The sequence below is a fragment of the Emydura macquarii genome, unplaced genomic scaffold, assembly GCF_026122565.2.
Source record: "Emydura macquarii macquarii isolate MOO-44397 ecotype Brisbane River unplaced genomic scaffold, CSIRO-AGI_Emac_v2 contig_2627, whole genome shotgun sequence".
In the NCBI taxonomy this organism is placed as follows: domain Eukaryota; kingdom Metazoa; phylum Chordata; order Testudines; family Chelidae; genus Emydura; species Emydura macquarii.
The window spans coordinates 426,071-447,627 of record NW_027132764.1 but is presented as its reverse complement, the minus strand read 5'-3'; the positions used below and the strand labels follow the sequence as shown (position 1 = coordinate 447,627).

The window sequence follows — 21,557 nt, the reverse complement described above, 5'->3', positions numbered from 1 at the left end:
CCTGCAACTCCACATTTCTTCCAGACACCTGATGTGTATGGACTTTCAATCATTTGTATGTATGTGATTGCTCTAATCTTTTAACATTTCTCTCATGGTTTATTTCTTTCCTTTTACAATAAACCTTTAGTCTTAGTTACTAAAGGATTGGCTGGCAGCGTGGTATTTTAGGTAAGATCCAAACTTATATTGATCTGGTACTGTGGCTGACCCCTTGGAGTCAGAGGGAACCTTCTTAGTAAAGAGCATAGAGTTTAAATAACTGGTCTCTTTACTGGACCTAGTGCTGATTTGGGATCCTGGAGCTGAAATGCAGTAAAAGGGGCTGTGTGCACTTGTGTACTGGCTTCTGGGGGATTCAGAAGTGCAGTTTGTGGCTGGTTGGGAAGTCTGGCTTCAGTGTCACCAACCAGTGCTGGGAGAATCTGCTCCCCTTTTACAGCCTGCCCTGACCTTGGCATTATCAGTTGGCTACCCTGGTCACAGGACGGGTCACAACATCAAGTTCCTGGATGGGTCTCAGTCCTTTGCTTCACGGCTTCAGTTACAGATGAGTTGATCCAGAGGAAGAAGGGCTGAGAGCTGAAGACAATATGGATGTGGTGCAGCTGCCTTTGATGTCCCTTTGCCATGCTGCTTGTGGAAATTTACACAAATAAGATGGAGTCTAGGGTCACCTGGACAAGTCCTGGTGACTCATCGGGGGTAGCCCCTGGGTCTTTCTCTGGGCTTATTGCACCTCTGAGTTCCCTTTTGAGCCATTAAGCATTACTGCTGCAACCCTCCTGTCTGGGGTGTCGCCCAGTCCCAGAAACACAAAACAAGTTGAAATACAGATACGACAAACATATCCATAACTTCCCATACAAATACACACACACAAACAATATCACACTTAGCAAAATATAACGGTGCTAACGGTACCTGACATGGCCTATCTCTTATGAATTACTGTAAATCTTGAAATATTGCAGTTAAATAATAAATGGTCCCACTAATCCAGTCAATGTCACACAGGGTCCCATGGCACCGGGCATGGCCCAGAAGCAGGGCAGGCCCCAGCCCCCAAGAGGCTGGGTCTGGGCCTGGTGCTAGGGGCGGTGTTAGCTGCTCGGCTGAGGGGCACAGTGGGGGGAAAGGAGCTGCTGCTCTGTCATGCAGTAGGGGCACCTCCTGTAGTCATCTGGGCCATTGCAGGCAGCGTTCCCATGGGGCACCCTGCAGACTCACCCCATCGCCCGCAGGTCCTGACCCTTTCCTCCACCTCACCTCTTGTGGTGCCAGGGGCCCCTAATCCACCCTGGGGGGGGGCCTTTCCATCAGGATATCTAAAGTAAGCAGAGAGGCCTGGATTAGCAATGGCTCATCAGTGCTTCCTAGCCCATTTGCCGTAGTGAGATCCCCCGCTCGGTGTTCGTATTCCCCTTCACCATGGGGGCAGGAAGGGCTGGGACACAGAGCAGGGCTAGACATCATGGAGGCAAAAATGCCGGCCCCCCTGGGCTACACTAGGGCTGACACTGCAGTGACTGGTGGTGGGAGAATCTTCTCTATTCCAGTTTGTATATCGTGCCCATCACCACAGTATCTGGTCACCGTCCAGTCATGTGCTGAGTGATGTGACTATACATCTGTCATGTGTTGTCTGACCAACTCTCCTCTCCCCGGGGGAGAAATGTGTGCAGGGAGAGTCTTGCTTTGGTGCAGTGTGCTGTGTTTTGGTGGGTTGCTACCAATAAACCTGTTGCTAGGGGTTTAGGGAAGACAAGGCAAGGTCAAGGGAAGCCCCTGCACTGTGCTGTGTAGAAACTCACAGGGGCAAAGAGCAAGGAAGAGATTCACCTTCCTGCCCACAGGAGAGGTGGGATCAAACCTAGAAGTCCTGGCTCACAGCCCTCCCCCCCACTTCAATCAATAACCCCTACTCTCCTCCCAGAGCTGGGATCGAACCCCAGAGTCCTGGCCCGCAACTCCCTCCGCCCCCAACCACTAGCCCCCACTGCCCTCCTATTGCTAGGATAGAACCTAGAAGTCCTGGCTCCCGACCTCAGGCTGGAGGTAGTGAATGCCCCGCCCATCAGCGAGCTGTGCCCATGGTTAATTCCCCTCCCTGTTAAATGCTGGCCTTTTATTTCTCCCCTGAGTGTCTCTCCCTTGGGCTCCCCGGCCTGGTCCCTCACACACACAAAGCGTCCCCCCTGCGACAGGCACCACCGGGTGGATTCAGACAGACAGACCTGTGGGAGGAGCAGAGGAGGAATTGCAGCCAGCTCAGCAACTAATAACTAGCCCACTGAGTATCCCTGGTGCCCCGTCCTGACACGGTTACCTAAAATAGAGAAACCCAAATGACTGAGTTTCCATAGAGCCCGACCCCCGGGGGCATCTCCTTACTGATTCCCCCGGTCCGGCAGCAGGCCCGGAGGTGGCAGGTTTCCCTCAAATGCTGGCTGGTGCCTGAATTAATGAGATAACTGCCAGCACAGCTCAGGGCAACTGCCCTGTATCCCCACAGGGCTCCAGCCCAGGGCCCCCCCCATAAGCTCCCAGACATCACTGCTCCAGGCGGAGACCCATGTCCTCACCCTCCTGACCAGGGTATGTCCAGGCTGCCCAACTCCCTGTGTAGGGTACAGTTAGTATTAAGAATGATTGATCTTTACTGTCTGTATAACACACACTAAAACTTTACTAATTGATTCATTGGTGAACCACGCTAAATTGGTTCATTCATAAAAATCGTGCTGTGCTCGTATTAGGAGACGCTTGCTCTGAAAAAGCCGCTCCTTTTTCTTACCACGGACAAAGCTGTCTCCAAGTCACTTGCTCTACTCTTTGAATCACTTGTGTTTTTATTACTACCAAGGATAGAAACAGTATGTCTTTTAAGTAACTCACTCTTTTACTGTAACCATGAGAAGAATGCTTTTAAACTAAAATAACTCTGTAACTCTGTTAATAACTTGTCCTGTTACATTGTAACTCATGTCCCACGAGACTCCAGATTGTAAATGGGGAACTCCATCTTGAATAATGTACTCCATTTTGGTACTCTTGATGAAATCTTGATGAAACTTGTTTTTAGGTGTATACTGTGTAATTTCATTTAGATGTGTGAATGAGATGTGTGAATGAAGGGTGTGTGTGATGGAATCAGTCTCCAATGCCAGCCTGTCCTGATGAAACACAAGTACCAGCCTAACAGCTGAAGAATGCAGACAAATCCCTGGAAAACAAAAAGAAGACTCCACCCCAGCAACAAAAGAACAAAGCATAATCAAGACAAGATGACAGTCAAAGTCATGTTTGCAATTGACTGGAGATCAGTGATCACACAGGAGCTCTGAGGCAGCATGACATAGCAGGACCCATAGACACACATCAAAAATATAAACTATAAAAGAATGGGTGAGATTGTAAAGCTCTGGGGTAACATTCTGCATAGCATCAAAGAGCGTCTGTGTGCACCCGACAGACACCCCGCTCTCCCTCGTGCCTGGCTTCCCATGCCAGGTAACCGCCATGAGCCGCGAACACCAGCTATGCACTCAAGCTACGATCTCCAGCAATGATCAGGACTGGGAACTATACCTGACAGACTACAGAACATTTGTGGGTGTGTGTAGGTTTATTCATATAATTGTGTTTTTTTCTTATAATAAATGTGGCATATCACCTTGTCCCCCTGAATAAGATCCTGACAGTCTTTTCTAGGTACAACACCTGCCCAGACTGTGAGCTCCCCCAGAGCGTCACACTGCCTAGCCTCCGACCAGTGCCTCTGCTTGGCTTTTCTCCGCAGAGCCGGTTCAGGCTGCAATGGCCACGGGCCAGGTACCACCCAGCCCTTTTGATGCAACCACCTCTATTCTCGAGAGAAAAGTGATCCAAAGACAACATACCCAAGAAGCCAAAGAAGCTACACACAGGTTCTAGCTCACAGCTTTGCAGGGGCTTCGAGTTCATCCCAGCTTCGCTCCAAACAAGAACCGATGGGGTGGGGGAGTCTCTCACATTTCCCAGCCCGGCTCTTCAGCGAAACCTTGCACGGGGCTCTGCTCTAAGTGCAGCTTCAAAAGGCTGCATCCGAGGTAGGTCATTTGCATCCCCCTTGCCTCCAAGTGCGCCCGCAGAAACCCACTTCCCCCGTGTGGTCCCAAGAAGCCCTCGGACATTCTGGACAGCCCCACAACAGCATGCAAACGTTGGCAGTATCAGCACAACGGGCTCCCAAAATACATTTGCTTAATTCCAGACAGTTTGGCCAGGCCATTGCAGAATGTTTTCCTATCTGTCACTCCCCCGAGTCCCAAATTACAGCCCCCTACTCCTGCTGCTGGACCAGGGAAGGGCAGTTCTGTGGGACTTTATTGCATGGACACAAAGTGCTGGGAAGTGCTGGAGCACTCCAATACGGCAGGGCCAGGGTCGAGTCTGATGGCTGGGTTCCCAGCGAGAGCAGCATGTGACCCTGACAGCAGCCAGATGAGGAGCCGGGAGACCAAACGCACACTTAGATGCGATCACGGCAGCCCCGTGGGTCAGGGTGGGCAGTGCTCTGCTGGGAGCTGATGGGCAGAGCTCCGACCCCCGAGTGCCACCAGATCGGCCTGGCCACACGCCTTCCACACTCCCACCCCCAGAATTGTTTCATGTGGCTGAAACCCCATTTTTGGACTCAGATCCCGGCACTGGAGACACACCCCCTCCACTCTTCCCCCCACCCCATTCCACTGGGCGCATGTTACTGTCACTAAATGGTGGGGGTGGGAGTCCTCCTAATGAGAACACGCACCTCCGACCCAAGGAGGGCAGTGAGGGCTAATATAGGTTGACTTACCTTTCTAGTGTAAACAAGGCCTTAAAGAGCAGCTTCCTGACAGCATCACACAATGAGAGGCAACCCCAGTGTGATGTTCCCCTCTGCAATCTGGACCAGTGTATCGCTGTGTCGCCCCAGTCCCTCTCTCCTGGGGTCTGTCTCACACTTGCTCTGTTGCATGACCTCTCGCCCCCACCCCACTGCTGGGTCAGCCCACGCATAGCCTCCTGCAAGCAAGCGACTCTTAACTTAGCAAGTGAGGGCTTCTGGCCACCCACTAATGAAATTATGCAATGTGTGACCCCCAACCAACATCCCCAGTCCCAGATACAACCCTAGGAACTTCCGTCTTGCAATGTTCAGTGCTGCGCATTGACCAATACTAGTTCATCAATTTATCAAAGACATTGATAGGCACCAGCCTGGTCGCTCTAAATGAAGTCTTTAACACACACCAAACCAAACGCACCACTTTAGATAAAACAACCAAAAGTATAGAGAGATTTTAAGTGATTACAAGCCAGAGGAATATAAATCAGATTTGATCAGGATGAAATAAAAGCAAATCACACGCTAAACTAAACTTAACGCTTTCAGTAACCCTACAAAGTCAGATAATGCTTACCCTCCCTCTATGGACTGGCCTTCGGTTGCTTGATGTTGTTTTGTAGATGGAAGCAGAAGAGAGCTAGATTGCAAAACTTCTCTTCTTTTAACATGTTTCTTTGCAACCCCCTGGGGTCAGGTGACAGACAATATCCAGCATGGCTTTCTCCCCTTGAGTTAATGAGTATCCCCTTATCAGATGCTTAGACCAGTCCATTGTTCCTGGAAGAGCTGGGTTGTTTTATGCACACCTTAGTGAGGCGTGACCTACCTCTCTGCTTTTAGTGTTCGCCTAGATCTGCCTCAAGCCACGTGAGACACATATTTGGGAATATTACAGAGCAGAGCTTCATAAGCACACGTGACATTGCAACAAACAGGCTGCTATAACAATAATGTGCAGTATGTCATGAGCGTTTCCAAAACACCTTCCATGGCACACTGTGTACTAAACAATACCCAATCACACTGTAAGGGTGAACATGACTGATACACAATCACACCATAAGGGTGTATGTGGGGTGCAGCCAGGCATTGTGAGGGACAGCCCAGGATGGAGCGTGAAGAGCGCACAGCATGCCCCCCAGTTTTCAGGTTGCAGTCCAGGGGACCCGGTCACACCAGCCCTCCTGCTTGTGAAGAAAAGTCTGGAAACAGGATCCGAACACCCCGTAAATGTTCAGGACCCACCATTTATTAGCGCTTAAAATCTCATGGTTTTTAGGCCTGGCTTGACAAAGCCCTGGCTGGGATGGTTTAGTTGGGGTTGGTCCTGCTGTGAGCAGGGAGTTGGACTAGATACCTGCTGAGGTCCCTTCCAATCTAATCTACTAGGATTCCATGATTCTCTGATTTCTAAACTAATGGTTTTGGGGCCTGGTTCCAGACCAGTGAATGGCCTGGGTGGGTGACTCGGCTGTTCTTGCTGCTGGGGAGATGGGAGGGAGCTGGCAGCAGGGAGGGCGATGGGGACAGAGCAGGAGGGTGACTGGGCTAGGGAAGAGGTAGAGGTGAGATGTGCATCTTTAAGAGGGGCACAGCTGGGGGGGAAGGGAGCAGGGGGGGAAACCAGCAGTGCTGAGCACCCAGAGGAGAACTGGGGCCCTGTGGTTAGGGGAGGTGATGAGGGTCTAGTTCCCCCGGCCCTGGGATCTTTCCCTAGCGCCTGCTCCTGGCGGATCATCCTGCTCAGATGATTTTGTCCTGGTACGTTGCCTTTATCTGCTGGATCCTCCTCAGCAGATTCATCTTCCATGGATCCGGGACCATTCGTGCTGCCCCGCCCCCCTTCAGTGCCTCTCCCCTCCCTGGCACCCTGTTCTCCTTGTACACCACCACGTAGACCACGCCCGGCCTGTGCTCCCCATGGGGGCTCTCGTTCAGGCATTTGGGACGCTCCCTGTACCGGTCATTCTGGCACTGCTCGCTGAACCTCCCCAGGTGTCTGTCTGTCACCCAGCAATAGCAGACGGCTATTTTGGTGAAGTGCTGCTTGAGATCACGCCACTCCTCCGACTTGGGCCCTGTCCTTTGGAGATAGGAGGACACCTCTCTGGTGTAGCCAATGTAGAAATACTTCGTATGGCTCCTGGAGACTTCCTGCACTTTCTCCTCTAGCTGGCTGCACCACAGCTTCTCTACCTCCACTGGCGCCATCTCCTGGCTCCTTTGGCCAGGCCAACCTCAGCTCCGGGGCCCACAGCCTGGGTCCTTACGGGTGATCTGCACAGGAGAGACACGTCCCGGCTCAGCCATCATTCAGACAGACAGACAGACACCTCCGCGGCACAAGCTCCCCCTGCCATGCAGCAGCTAAAAGGAGGCACAGGATCCTTGGGGCACATCCAGCAGGACCAAGGAGGGGATGTCACCAGGGAGGCCATTGCTAGTTCCTGCACCCATCTCTAGTGTCTGCCCTGCACAAAAGCTGGCGACATATTGGGCCCAGGAAAGGGCCACGAGAAGATGCAAGGGCCAGGAAACCCACTGGGTGGGAGAAGCTGAAGGAGCTGGGTCTAGCAAGCCAGAAGGGAAGGATCAAAAGTGACTTGTTCCAGGTCTAGAAGTAGCTATGGGGGATATTTCTGAGAGCCAGGGGCTCTTCGATCCAGCCGACACCAGCAGAACGAGGTCCCAGGACTGGGCGAGATTCTCCAGCCTGGGTCACACTGAAGCTCAGATGGGACGGGCACAATGGGCCCTGCTGGCCTTGGTGGCTATGAATCACCGGTCTCTGCCCAGGACCCAACCCCCCCACTAACACCCAGATCTCCCTTCTCTGCGCCCCAGCCCAGCCACCCACGGCAGCCCCCAGCTCGATCCAGGGACTCACTCAGCCGCGAGAGCAGAGCAGCATTCAGTGCCGTGAGCCGGTCCCTGCTCCGCATGGCAGCTCCCAACCCTCCTGGCTTTAAAACCCAGCTCGGCTCTGCCCTTCAGGGGAATCACAGCTGGGTCTGTGCCAGTTTCATTTCCTAATCGTTGTGCAGCTGCAGCCTGGCTGGGCAGCCCCAGGCAGTTCCTCTCCGGGAACCAACAGCGCACACAGTGATTTCACCATGACAAGGCCAAGCAGGGACTCAGCCCCAGCCTCACCATACAGGGAGATTTGGACAGACCAGGAAAAGTGCCAAGGACCACATGATTGTTAAACATTATCTTTAATAAAATGTATTAAACTGATCAGCATATTTGTTGCTAACAACAGCCAAACTTGGCAGGCTTTTCCACAGGCCTGTGCAGCGTTGGCGTTACTAAGCCGGGAGGGGAAGGAAGCCACTTTCTCAACCTTTGCCTGACCCTGCACCCATCCCCCATGCTCTAGTGGATGCGCTGGGATCTGTGTTTCAGGAAAAGACCAAACAGCTTATTTATGCGTGCCCTCTGGGAGATGTGTGCGCAGGCCTCAGGACATGCAGATTCTGTCATCTAGTTAATGAAGTACTCTGGCAACCTTAGGTCCAGCTTGTGACACTGTTTGTCCTCCTTCTTAATCTGTTATTGTCTACTAACAAAGATAAATGGGGGGAGAGGCTTGGTGGGGTCTCTTCTTGGACACAGCTTCTGGATCCTCCAACAACAGCTGGAAAACCGTCGCTGTTCCCACTCAAAACCCAGACTTCAGTCGTTATTGTGGGTCGAGGTGTTTTACTAACCTGTTGAGTGTGTAAGTGATTGAGCTTAAGTAAAGCATAGCTTTGTAGCAAGAGCACTTTTGTGTTACACTGTCTCTACCGGTCCATCTAGCGGCTTGTCGGCCGTGTCTCCAGTTGGTTTATTCCCTGACACCCCCTCGCACAAAGTAAAGTTACCACAAGCTTTGGCCTGGCAGAACCCTGGGTAACACCACGGGCCTCTGTGGGGAAAGGGATCACTGCGCACACGGGGCTCACTGACCCCTGGGACAAGAGCCACTGGCTGCAAGAGGAAACGAAACCGATTCAGGCTAGGAATGAAATGTCAGCCAGGCACAGGAAGGGGAACACGCCCTGGGGGGCCAGGCGCTAAAACTGTTCCCAAAGCCTGTGAACAAATGTCGCTGCTGTAGGGGTACAAGACAGATAAAATGAACTGAAATTACATGACAAATGAAGTGTCTTTACTGTCGATATCACACACACTAGAACCGCGCCAATTGAGTCATTCATAAAATGGCGCTGTGCACGTAACAGGAGGTGCTTGGTAGAGCCGCGGCTGTCGTGTGTTCTCTGAGGAAGCCACTCCTTTTAGTTACCGCTGACACAGCTGTCACCAAGTCGCTTGCTGCTGCCCTTCTGCTGTTTAAATCTCTTGTGCCTTTATTATTATCACAGCTAGAAACTGTCTGTCTTTTAAGCAGCTCCTTCTTTTATGGTAGCCCTTAGAAATTGCCTTTGGAGTATCTGTTAGTCAATATTGTGTATCTGTCCTTTAATGTCATAACTGAAGTAACTCTGTTAATAACTTGTCCTGCTACATTGTAACTTATGTCCCACCAGACTCCAGATTGTAAATGTGGAACTCCATCTTGAATAATGTACTCCATTTTGGTACTCTTGATGAAATCTTGATGAAACTTGTTTTTAGGTGTATACTGTGTAATTTCATTTAGATGTGTGAACAAGATGTGTGAATGAAGGGGTTGGGGGGGGGTGTGATGGGATCAGTCTCCGACGCCAGCCTGTCCTGATGAAACACAAGTACCACCCTAACAGCTGAAGAATGCAGACAAGTCCCTGGAAAGCAAAAAGAAGACTCCACCCCAGCAACAAAAGAACAAAGCATAATCAAGACAAGAGGACAGTCAAAGTCACGTCTGCAATTGACTGGAGATCAGCGATCACATAGGAGCCCTGAGGCAGCATAACGCATAGACACACATGAAAAATACAAACTATAAAGGCATGGGTGAGATTGTAAAACTTTGGGTAACGTTCTGCGTAGCATCAATGAGTGTCTGTGTGCACCCGACAGAGACCCCGCTCTCCCTCGTGCCTGGCTTCCCCGGCCAGGTAACCGCCACGAGCTGCAAACACCAGCTACGACCTCAGGCAACGATCAGGACTGACAGAGTGCAGAACATTTGGGAGCAGGGGTGTATGTGTGTGTAGGTACTAGATATTAGCTATTAACATAATTGTGTTTTTCTCATAATAAACGCCGTGTATCACCTTGTCCCCCTGAATAAGATCCTGCTAGTCTTTTCTTTTACAGTACTACACTGCGACATGTCAACGGGCCCCCACTGTCAGGGCCGGGCGTCCGTCCCATGTGGGCTCCGCAGCCGAGGCCTGGGGTCAAGGGCGGGGGGGATGACAATGGCTCAAAGCAGATCGCTTTCTCCCCAAGAGCGATGGGGCTGCCCCATCGCGGACCCCAGGCTGCAATTTGCTTCCTGCCTGCACAGCTCACGGCTACTGCGATCCCGCTGCTGAGGGTTGAATATCATTTGCAAAAGACGAGAAGATGGGCCGAGCTCTGTTCCCAGTTACGCCCATCCCAACCCTGCAGCAGTTTGCCAGAGAATCCCCCTCCTCACCCCGCCCGCCACCTGGGCTTCGTGCATCCAGCCCAGAAGGCCCAGTGAATTGCACCGCCTCTCTTTGAAAGCTGTCTGGATTGGATGTAACCACCTCAGGAGACAGCGGCTCCACCACATCTCTAGGGGGTTAATTCAGCCTGGAACCGGCACCGGGAAGGGCGGCTTGGACGATCAGGGGACCGGAGCGTGGCTTGTTTAACCTAAAAGGCAGGCGGAGGAGGCGTCTGGTCACGCCCTATACATACACCAGAGGGGTGAGAAGCGATTGAAGCCAAAGGAAAATGCAGGCCCCAGCACGAGCGGGGATAAACTGGCCAGGGATTGGCCCCCCTCGGTTCTTTTCCCCATGCATTGATCGCTGTTATGGGCAATGCATGTGCTGGGTCCCAGCTAATCACCGCATGCTCACGGAGGTGCAGGACTGACAAGTACGTAGCAGGCACGCGGGTGTACTGGAAGCACTGGTGAAGCAGAGCTGAGACGCAAGGTCTGCGGGCTGAGGTTGGTACCATTTTCGCTTACCTAGACGAGGCCAGAGGCTTACAAATGCTTGACGTGAGCGAGCGGTAACAGCTGTGGGATCGACCGGTCTCCCCAGAAGGGGGCTGGGTGCTCAGAATTGCAACAGCACTGCAGGTTCCCGGCTAGCTAAAAGCGGGACAGCCCTGCGGGATCCCCCTAGTGACGATCATCTCTTGAAAGGTCCCGCGGAGCCTAGCGTGTGGCAGGACGTGAGGGTGGCGGCTGCAGGTACAATGAGCGCAGCCGGGGTAACTGGGGACTTTCCTTCTCCCTGTAATAAACCTCGGCGTCCAGGGCAGACTTTGTGCCTGGGCAAGGGTCAAAGGCCACGATCCCTGGACCTGCTACGTCTGGGGAAAGCTCCAGAGGCAATTTCACATGGCGCAGCCCCATGAGACAGCGTCCTGATGGCGGCGGGAGCCGAGAAGGCGGCTTTGACCATCCGAGGAGGGAGGGCGTGGACCGGCCTCCAGCAGGTCAACTGAACTGAATTAAAAGCTGGAGCCTGATGCATTTATGAACAGGCGCACGGGCGCCGGGGGGACAGAACCAGGGAGGGGGCATGCCTGTCCACTTTCCAGGGGCTGCACTTTGCATTGGTACCAGCCCCGCCCTTGTCATGGCCTCCCCCTCCTCCTCTCGCCATGGGCCCCATCCCCTGCTCCTCCTCTGCCCCCCTGAGGCCCCACCCTCTGGCCATGTGATCAGAGGGCCCCAAGGAGCCCCAGACCCTCCGCCTGTCCTGGGTGCTGTGCCCCACGGGACAGGGACACAGGCTGGGGGCCCCACACCCAGGGCAGGTGGAGGGTCCAGGGCTCCCCACTGTGGCCTGGGCTCCCTGGTTGGGGTGGGGCCTCAGGGGGGAGAAGAATTGACAGGGGGCGGCGCTATGAGGGAAGAGGAGGGGCGGGGTGGGACCTGCACGCCGGATGGGGCAGGAGGCAGGAGGCGCCGGCCTGCGGAGGGGCGTTGGGTCACGAAACACAGCGGGGCCGGGGAGTGCAGAATTCTGTCCTAGCGTAATAGTGTCCATTCTGTTGTGATGTAAATGATTATTTTAGATACATGAAGAAAAGGTGTTCATTTTAGGCCATTATGCCTTTGATTGCAACGGTGGGAACATCAGGTGGAGTGAAAGCCATGAAGGGTACTTCAGGTGAAACCTTGAGACCGTAGGGGTACGGCTTCTAAAAAAGGTTGGAAACCCCTGCCATAATCAATGCACTAATGTCACAAAAGTATGCGTTCAGGCGCGATATTCTACACACAGGAATTGAAATTACGCAATTGTTTTAGCTGCAGTTATTTGAGCAACCAGGTTCTTTCATAGAATCATAGAATCATAGAATATTAGAGTTGGAAGGGACCTCAGGAGGTCATCTAGTCCAACACCCTGCTCAAAGCAGGACTAACCTCAGCTATATCATCATTCTTTGGGCGTGCGCAACAGAAAACAGGAAATTGATACAGTCCTGGTCGGTGCAGTTTTGTGATACAAGAAGTGATTTCGAACGACAACAATCCATGTCAAAATACAACATGTTTTATTTCTACCCAAGTTCATAGACCTTTTCATTGACTTACAGGTTTACGGACAGCATTAAAATTGTACATTTTTTTGACTAACTGTCCGTAAATTTACGGATGGTTGGCAACCCTGTATCCAGGGCAGCTGCCTGCAATAGCAGGGCCTGGCTCAAGGGCCTGACAAGACACAACCCAGGAATTATTACATAAAAATTCTTGGTGGGCCCATTCCCAGCCCCCCCCCCATCCACCCCTTGCCCGCTGTCGTCCTCTTAGCGGGTTTGGAAGGACTTGTCCGTAAACGTCGGTGACACAAGCACGCGCACCCTGACAAAAAATATTCCCACTGATAACAACTGAAATACACAGTGAGCCCAAGGAAGAAAACAGCTGCTGGAGAACTCATTAGCGCCCGAGTCCGCTGCTTCCCCCCTGCTGTACTTGGCCCGTGACAAAGGGGCGGGCAAGCGGCTGGTACCAACGGGGGCGAGGGACCAATTTCAGGAGATGGGTTTTGCCCCCTCGGAGCTGGGATGTTGACAATCTGCAGTTTAACAGCTACAAAGCTTCAACGCTTTGAATCTCAACGTTGACTGTCACTAAATAATTGTCTGACCCCTTCCCCCCCCCCCAAATAATTTCACTCAATTGGGACCATTTAAATCAATAAACATGTAAAAAAAAACCTTAAACAAACATCGATAATTATCCTTCCAAACGAACCCGAGATCGAATTCTGCCCCGCCTCCTTGCTAGGGCTCCAGCAATATCCCTCCCTGCGCTCCCCTCCCAGCCTTTGAGCGCTGGCTGCTGCGCTGCCTCCGCCAGCACGCTGGGGGTGGAGCGGGAAGGGGTCCACCCAACTCCCCGAGCCGAATCCTTTCAAACGGCCTTGCCTTGGGCTGCTGATGGGTCCAGCTGAGCCATCCCCCTCCATCGCAGGGAACATGACCCTTCACCAGCTGCATCCCCCGTCCCTCTCTCCTCCGCCTGCAGCTGCTGATCACTGAGAATTAGCCAGTGGCCCGGGACATGCACTTGCAGGTGGCAAACGCTGCTCGTTGCTGGCTGCACGTTCCAGGCACCAGTGCAGCGGGACTGGATTTTGGAGACCTCATCCCAGCGGCACGGCAGAGAGGGGAGAGGCGTGCCGGCTGGAGGGCCGCCACCCGCAGCAGGGCCCAAGCATAATTTTCATGGGCCCAGTACAAACTTGTAACACAGGCCCCCTCCCACACACACACACCACAATCCCTCATCTCCTACATACAATCTCATGAGCCATGAAAAAAGTTTGAATTCTGAAATTACTGTTACATATTCTACATTTCTGAAAAATGCCTCCCTTTGTTATTATTGTTTAACATAACACCCAGCCTGAGAGTCCTACAAGTCTGCTGACTATTTTGTAACTTTTTGGTCATTATATATTATTATATATGTTATTATTATCATATATATTATACATATTATTATATTATATTATTATTATTACAGGTATTATATGCTGGCAATGTCTTGATTTGTTTATTCTAATGGGCCAATGTGACTGCAAACATTTTATAATTAGGCCAATTAACTTTAAAGTTTTATTTTTCTGGTCTTTTTCATTGCAAAATCATGGATTAGCCCCCCAAAGTCAATCTCTCTTGCAAGTTCACACTCAATAGACAAGATAGCTAGGTGACTTAACCTTTCTTGCCCCATTGTAGAAGGCCTGCAGTTTTTGATGCGTGCTAGCTTGCTGAAACGTCTTTCAGCTTCTGCCACAGTCACTGGCACTATGCAAAAAATCCATAGGACTTTGCACACTTCACTGAAAATGAGTTGCAGTTGTTTTTGGTAACTCTCATTTAATAAAGTAAGTTGGGGTAGTTGATATCCTTTTCCAAAAGCAGACTTGAAGATTTTTTTTCAGGTCCAACATTTCCCTGCCTAGCAGGGACGCTGAGGTCAGTGCGTTAGTCTGCAGGTACCTCTGCAGCGAGGGCCACGTGGTGCAAGTTCCCAACCCCGCCCCACCCAGAAACCTCCGTCCCAGGAGGCTTCGTTCCTCCTCGGTCCAGTCACTCCCTGCCGGCTGCGGGGGGTTTTGTGCAGACCTAGTGCTCAGCCATTTCTTCCACGGGGGAGGGTCCTTCTGGATAGGGAGCCAGCCCAGGGAGTCGGGCATCAATCACCATCTGATGTGAAAGCCTGGTGGGATGAGGAGGCGGCGTTAGCTGGGTGGGGACCCTGCCAGGTCCACAAATGGATCTTCCGACCCGGATAAAAAGACTCATTTCAATGGAAACTTTTGCTTCTAAAAATAGGGGATTTGGGGATCAGCGTTTCCCCTCCCCACCTTCACACTTGCCACCATCAACAATGGAGCTGAGCTAGCAGGGAAGCAGCACGGCCCAGTGGGTTGTGCAGTGAACTAGGACTCCAGATGCCTGAGCTCTAATCCCGGCTCTGCTCGTGAGAGACCCAGGGCAACTCGTGTCTCTGTGCCTCAGTTTCCCCACCTGTGCCCCGAGGGTAATGACACGGAGGTGCTAGCAGATCCAGGGATGGAATGCGGCTGCCTGTTCCCCGTGTAGTCCGGTGCTGCTGACTTGCAATAAAACAAAAGGAACCTAATTCCCCTGGGTGCTGTTCCAGCCCCAGCCTCAGAGGACAGAGCAGAATTGGCTGGGGGCGAGGGACACTGCTGCAAACCGAGGCCTGGCTTGGGCTAGATGCTTCAGGCTGGCAGAGCGAGGGGGGCGCCAGGGAGGGGAAGCTGAACAGGACAAGGGGGGGAGCCACCTGGCCCGGCAGCCCCGATGACTGCTGGTGAGAAGAAAGTTTCGACCCATCAAAAGCGGGTGGGTCCAGACCAGCCTCCCCCGGGCGAAGGGGTCCCTGAGCCAATCCCGCCTGGTGCCCTCCTCCCCGCCATCACTCACCTTCGGCGGGGATAAGCGGCAGCACCCAGTGTATCAGCACCGCACAGGCGAAGGTCACGAACGTCAGCATGAGAACAGCCATCAACCACCCAGGAAACCGCGGCTCTGCAGCTGCGGCAGGAGAGGGAGAGCAGGGCTGACACAGACGCCTTCACTCCACGAGGAAACCACTGGGGAAAGACAACCCAGCAGGCGTGCTGTGACTCCAGCCTGCCCAGGGAACCAGCCCCGCCCCCCCAGATACTCCTCGAGAAGGAACCTGATGCGCGGGGCTGCATATGTCTCTGGACACAGGCCCCAGGTGGCCGCTCTCCAAGCAGAGACGATTGGGCGGGGTCGTGCTGGGAAGGGGGCTCTCCCCCCGCAGTGCTGATGCCTCCCGCGTGCGCCCCTTGGGATTGTGGGTAGCCTCCCCGTCCCAGCCTCGCTCACCTGGGAGGGTTGCGCAGACGCTCATGTTCTGCTGCAGGGGCCCGTGGCTCAGGGAGCAGCAGACAGACGCCCCGGGGTGGTGCGTTACCGACAGGTTACTCCGCACCTCAAAGGCTCCCTGACTGCTCCTCTCCAGCTCGATTGGCTCGGCCTGGCTCTGCCGGGTCCCATTCCCATCGTGCCACGTTATCTCGGGCTCCGGGAAACCCCCCGCGGAGCGGCACTGCAGGGTCACCTGCCCCCCATCCCGGGAGAGGACGGTGAGCTGGGGTGGCTCGTACGGGGCTGGGAAAGGGGAGAAAAGGGGTGAGGCTCCGCATGTCCTGCAAAACCGAACAGCCAAATCTTCACCTGGCCTCCTCCCGGTCATGATGTGTTAAACCCGGAGACCCCGGGAGCGCCCGTCCCACACACACACCCGGGACATTGGCATAAAGCATCTGGCTCAGAACGAGCTCCCGCCTCACTTCCGATGTTTTAACACCAGCCCCAGGCTGGGCCTGGAGGGGCCATGTCCCCAGCCCTCAGCGCTGGGATGCGACTGCTTCGTTTGAAACAAGACCTTCATTAATGATCTGGAGGATGGGGTGGATGCACCCTCAGCAAGTTTGCAGCTGACACTAAGCTGTGGGAGTGGTAGATACCCTGGAAGGCAGGGAGAGGATACAGAGGGACCTATACAAATTAGAGGATTGGGCCAAAAGAAATCTGATGAGGTTCAACGAGGATAAGTGCAGAGTCCTGTACTTAGAACGGAAGAATCCCATGCACAGCTACAGACTGGGGACTGACGGGCTAGTTCTGCAGAAAAGGACCTGGGGGCTACAGTGGATAAGAAGCTGGATATGAGTCAGCAGTGTGCCCTGGTTGCCAAGAAGGCTAATAGCATATTGGGCTGCATTAGTAGGAGCATTGACAGCAGATGGAGGGAAGTGATTATTCCCCTCTATTCGGTGCTGGTGAAGCCGCATTTGGAGTATTGTGTCCAGTTTTGGGCCCCCCACTACAAAAAGGATGTGGACAAATCTGAGAGAGTCCAGCGGAGGGCAACAAAAATGATTAGGGGACTGGAGCACAGGACTTATGAGGAGAGGCTGAGGGAACTAGGCTTGTTTAGTCTGCAGAAGAGAAGAATGAGGGGGGATTTGATAGCAGCCTTTAACTACCTGAAAGGGGGTTCCAGGGAGGATGGAGCTAGGCTGTTCTCAATGGTGGTAGATGGCAGAACAAGGAGCAATGGTCTCAAGTTGCAGTGGGGGAGGTCTAGTTTGGATGTTAGGAAGAACTTTTTCCCTAGGCGAGTGTTGAAGCACTGGAATGGGTTACCGAGGAAGGTGGGGGAATCTCCATCTTTAGAGGTTTTTAAGGCCTGGCTTGACAAAGCCCTGGCTGGGATGATTTAGTCGGGGTTGGTCCTGCTTTGAGCAGGGGTTGGACTAGATACCTCCTGAGCTCCCTTCCAGCTCTCATCTTCTGTGTTTCTATGATCCCTTCTGTCCTTCGAGTCTATCCATGCTATTTGCCTTCTCCCCACAGGAGACAATCCCAGTCTTTCCTCCATACAGAAGAGTTTTTCCAGGCCCTTCATCATTTTCTGCACCCCTCTTGTTCGCCAGCACCCTGTGGGAGATGGGCGACCCAGGCCCACCCCCAGGGATTTATAGATGCCAACGTCCCATGCCCAGAATCCCTGAGGCATTCCCTCCCTCCCCCCACGGGAATACGGGCTTGGCAGCGAAACGGAAAATGTGCATTTTCATTGGGAATTTTCAGCTTTTGGGCCTCCAAAGAGTTTGGGGAGTTTTTGGTTGAAAGGTTTCACCGGAGAAATAAAGAGACTCATGTGCGAAACAGCCACAAAGGGCTTTGAAAGAAAAGACCAGCAGCTCCCATTGGATGCGATGGACAAGGGCGGGCCAGGGGAGGGAGGCAGAGAAAAAGGGGCGACGAAGTGGAGGTATTTTGGAGGTTTCCCCTGAGTGCTGTATGTGTGCCTCAGTTTCCCCATGTGTTACTCATGTTTTCTGGTGATGGGACCCGGGTGTGTGATCATTGCAGAGACCACTAGGGGGCAGATGGGCTTTCCCCAGCCACACGTACCCAGACCTGGCCAGGACCCCCTGCCCTGGCCCAAGCACTTGCAACAGGTTGTGGCAAGTGGAGACGACGAAGAGGAGTGCCCACCTTGCTTGGGAAGGAGACAAAGGACTGGGTATGGGTCTGGGGGGAAGAGGTCAGTCCCCCGTGAGGAGCTGGTGTGGAGGGGGGGCCCTGAGAACGGGGCTCTCCAGGTGCTCGCCGCTGTAACTTCTAGTTAAGTTGCTAGCAAAGTCTTTCTATGCTGTGATCCTGAGAACTAATAAACCCGTCTGACTGCAGAGGTGGGGTGCATGGCCTCCTGGGGATGTAGAGCTCCCCCGAAGGGGCTCATAGGGACAGGTTGGGCAGAGCCGGGGGGCTGACCCCTCCGAGGCCAGATGCAGGAGACGGCTGCACGGGTGTGTGGAGACCTAGGGGCACAGACTCCAAAGCACTAGAGTCCTGCCTGGCTGTGTCAAGAGGCGTCCAGAGCATGAGCCCTGGGGGACTCTGTCACATGGGGGGACGTGATCCAAGGGGTGGGCGAGGAAAACCATCTCTGCGGCAGGGCCCCAAATGGACCCAGAGCGGGGCAAGGCTATGTTTGTCCGGGCTGGAAAGAAGGATGTTGCCATGGTCAAGGCGTGAGACGATGGAAGCCTGGAGAGGAGATTTAGCCGTGGGGACGGCTCGGGAAGGCCGGGTCTCAGAGCCGTTCTGCAGCAGGAATCGGCCAAGATTAGGCTACGTCTGCACTAGCAATTTTGTTGGTCGTGGGTGTGAGAAAACCCGATATAAGTTTCACCAACAAAAGCGCCCGTGGGGACAGCGCCCTGTCAGCGGGAGACACAGCTACCGCTGCTCGGTGGGGTGGCTTAATTACGCCCCACGGCAGACCTTACAGCGGCGAAGGTCTGCAGCGTAGACACGGCCTTAGACCCAGCCTGGCCGTAAGCACCTAGCCAAAGGGCCGAGTCGAAGATGGCACCGGGTTTTGGGCCGGAGTGCCCGGCCGGCTGGTGGTGATGGAGAAAGGAGGCAGCGGGGGAAGGCTGGCACACCCCGCCGGAGCTAATGTAGCCAGGCCGAGATTTCCGGCTGATGGGAGTGCAGCATTTACCTGCCACGCGGAGGACGATGTCCATGCTCTCGGCGCCCCGGCCATCCATGAGGAAGCACCTGTACGTGCCGTTGTCCGAGGGGCGCACGTTGGCCAGGGTGAGGACCGCCACCCCCTGGCGGATCCCCTGTAGGAGGAGCTGTGTCCGGTCCCTGAACTCCTCAGCCTGGTCACCCAGCTGATTGGCCCCTTCGTGGTAGCTGTGTACCACGGAGATCTCCGCCGGCTCCCGCAGGAGGTGCCAATGGACGCGCAGCTGCCGCGGGTCCATCTCCGGAAGCACTTGGACCCTGCACTCCAGCGTGACGTCCTGGCCGGCCAGGTGGTAGAGGTGGGGGCTGTTGCCCACCTGAGGGGCCGTGTCTGCAGGTGAGACAAAGAGGGGGGATTACTGGGTATCCCTATGCAGCCAAGGCAGCAGCTGTGTCAATCAAGCCATGCAGGTGCCAGCCTTAGCCCCCTACAGGAGCTCATGGAACCCCGCTGGCAAAGGATCCAAACATGTGGGTAACAGCCTACTGCTGCCACCAGCAGGCGAGGGATCCATGCACATGGGTAACAGCCTACTGCTGCCGCTGGCAGGTGAAGGACGCTGCAGACAGGAAGACACCAGGGTTCAAAGCTGAGAAGCGGTGTGCAGCACAGGGCGCTGGGCTCCAGCAGATCTCAGAACCATGGCACCCAAGCCAACCGCCCTGTACCCAGCACTGCTGTAGGGTACAGAGAGATCAAGTGAACTGAATTTACATTACAAATGAATTGTCGAACATACAGGAAAACTGCGCTAATTGATTCATTCATAAAATCACGCCATGCGCGTATTCGGAGACGCTTGGTAGAGTCGCAGCTTTCGTGCATTCTCTGAGAAAGCTGCTCCTTTTAGTTACCGCTGACGAAGCAATTTCTAAGGGCTACCATAAAAGAAGGAGCTGCTTAAAAGCCAGACAGTTTCTAGCCATGATAATAATAAATGCACAAGTGATTCAAACTGCAGAGGGGCAGCAGCAAGCGACTTGGAGACAGCTGTGTCAGCAGTAACTAAATGGAGCAGCTTCCTCAGAGAACGCACGACAGCGTCTCTGAATACGCGCATGGCGTGGTTTTATGAATGACTCAATTAGCACAGTTTTCCTGTGTGTTACACAGCCAGTAAAAACAATTCATTTGTAATGTAAATTCAGTTCCTTTGATCTCTCTGTACCCTACACTGGGACTCAACAGCGCCCGGCTAGGCTGGTCCCAGGTGTGGATTGGCAGGGTGGGGCAGGGGAGAGGACCAAAGTGAAGGGCCCCGCATCGTGTGGCTCTCAGGACTCCCACAGGACAGCAGCAATCACAGACCCACAGCGCCAGCCAGCTAAGGGCCGTCAGAGACAATAGCCACCAGGCAACTCATCTACTGGGGAGAAATGGGTGTGGGGGCGACATCAAATTCCAAACCGTTTGCTGGATGGAGTGGGGCGCCTGCCCCCCGTCCTGCGTTCATGGGGGGCAGGAAGAGGAAGGATGGCCCCATGGGTGAGGGTGCGAATTCTCTGCTCTGACAGACTCCCCATGAGGCTCTAGGCTCTGTGCCTCAGTTTCCCTATAGCTAAATCGTGGCTAATAGACCTGCTCTACCTCCCAGGGTGCCTGAGAATAAACATGCTGAAAGACCGTGCGGTGCCCAGATGACACAGTGATGAGCGCCAGATGGGCACCTCAGAGAGCTAGCTCACTGCATTGCTTCCTTCCACACAGCCCAGCTGCATTCCCTGATGGCCACAGCATCATTTGCCAGTCCCCCGCTGCCCGTGAAATCATCTTGTGGCTTCCCTGCGGGGGACTCACCCGATTCTGCGGCGACACCTCCCAGCAGTGCTAGACACCAAGCCAGACACAGCATCTTCGCAGGAGGGGAGCAGCTTTTCCTACCTAATGCACAGAGAGATCCAGAGATGCTCAGACCAGCCGGGCCCATAGTGCCCATCCAGCCCAGCCTCCCGCACAGCCCTGGCCAGAGATTCCCCCCAGTGATTCCCAAATCCAGCCCAGGGCGTCCGTGCTGTGTATTGAAGCCTGGGCCTTCACTTGCCGTCAGGCGTTCCCGGCTCTGCTTGCACGCCACAGGGACGTTTCAATAAGGGATCTAAGCAAAAATGCTTCAAACTAAATGTGGAGATTCTCCGTCCCCGTGACAAAAATCCACCAGGCCCACTTTTCACAGGGCTGCTCCTGACCGTAAGCAGGGCCTGGGCAGGGCCAAGTTCCCTCCTCACCCCTGGTTCTCAAGCAGCCTGAGCTTTCCCAGATTTCTCACTGTGGCTTCCCCCCCCCCCCCTCCCCAGTAAGAGGGGGCACAGGCCTGAGAACTGAACAAAAATTCAGCCAAGCAAGTGGGGCGGATAATGACACCATCCCTGCTCCAACCAGCCCAAGGAATTCCCAGGGCTGGGAGCTTGCAAAGGCCGCATGGGGCTTGGCTTGCCAGCGAAAGCCGCATGGGGCCCGCACAGAACT

The 21,557-nt window shown here is 53.9% G+C and overlaps 1 protein-coding gene across 1 annotated transcript; it reads right to left on the bottom strand.

Moving 5' to 3' along the window:
• Positions 1–14,552: 14,552 nt before the first annotated feature.
• On the bottom strand, positions 14,553–20,968 carry LOC137163560 (myelin-oligodendrocyte glycoprotein-like). The gene is made up of 4 exons (XM_067563829.1): positions 20,889–20,968; positions 19,059–19,421; positions 15,428–15,538; positions 14,553–14,693 (listed from the first exon to the last, which is right to left on the bottom strand). Exons 1-4 carry the CDS (start codon positions 20,941–20,943, stop codon positions 14,674–14,676), a joined length of 549 nt encoding a protein of 182 aa, XP_067419930.1. The 5' UTR covers positions 20,944–20,968; the 3' UTR covers positions 14,553–14,673.
• Positions 20,969–21,557: the final 589 nt, after the last annotated feature.

What these genes read in the sequence shown, in the direction of transcription:
- LOC137163560 (XM_067563829.1), bottom strand. Translation starts at nt 20,943, where the DNA reads ATGCTGTGTCTGGCTTGGTGTCTAGCACTGCTGGGAGGTGTCGCCGCA. An exon ending in AGGTGTCGCCGCAGAATCGG is followed by an intron (nt 19,422 to 20,888) that starts GTGAGTCCCCCG and finishes TCTCACCTGCAG; the next exon opens with ACACGGCCCCTCAGGTGGGC. An exon ending in GCCGCTTATCCCCGCCGAAG is followed by an intron (nt 14,694 to 15,427) that starts GTGAGTGATGGC and finishes TCATCCCACCAG; the next exon opens with GCTTTCACATCAGATGGTGA.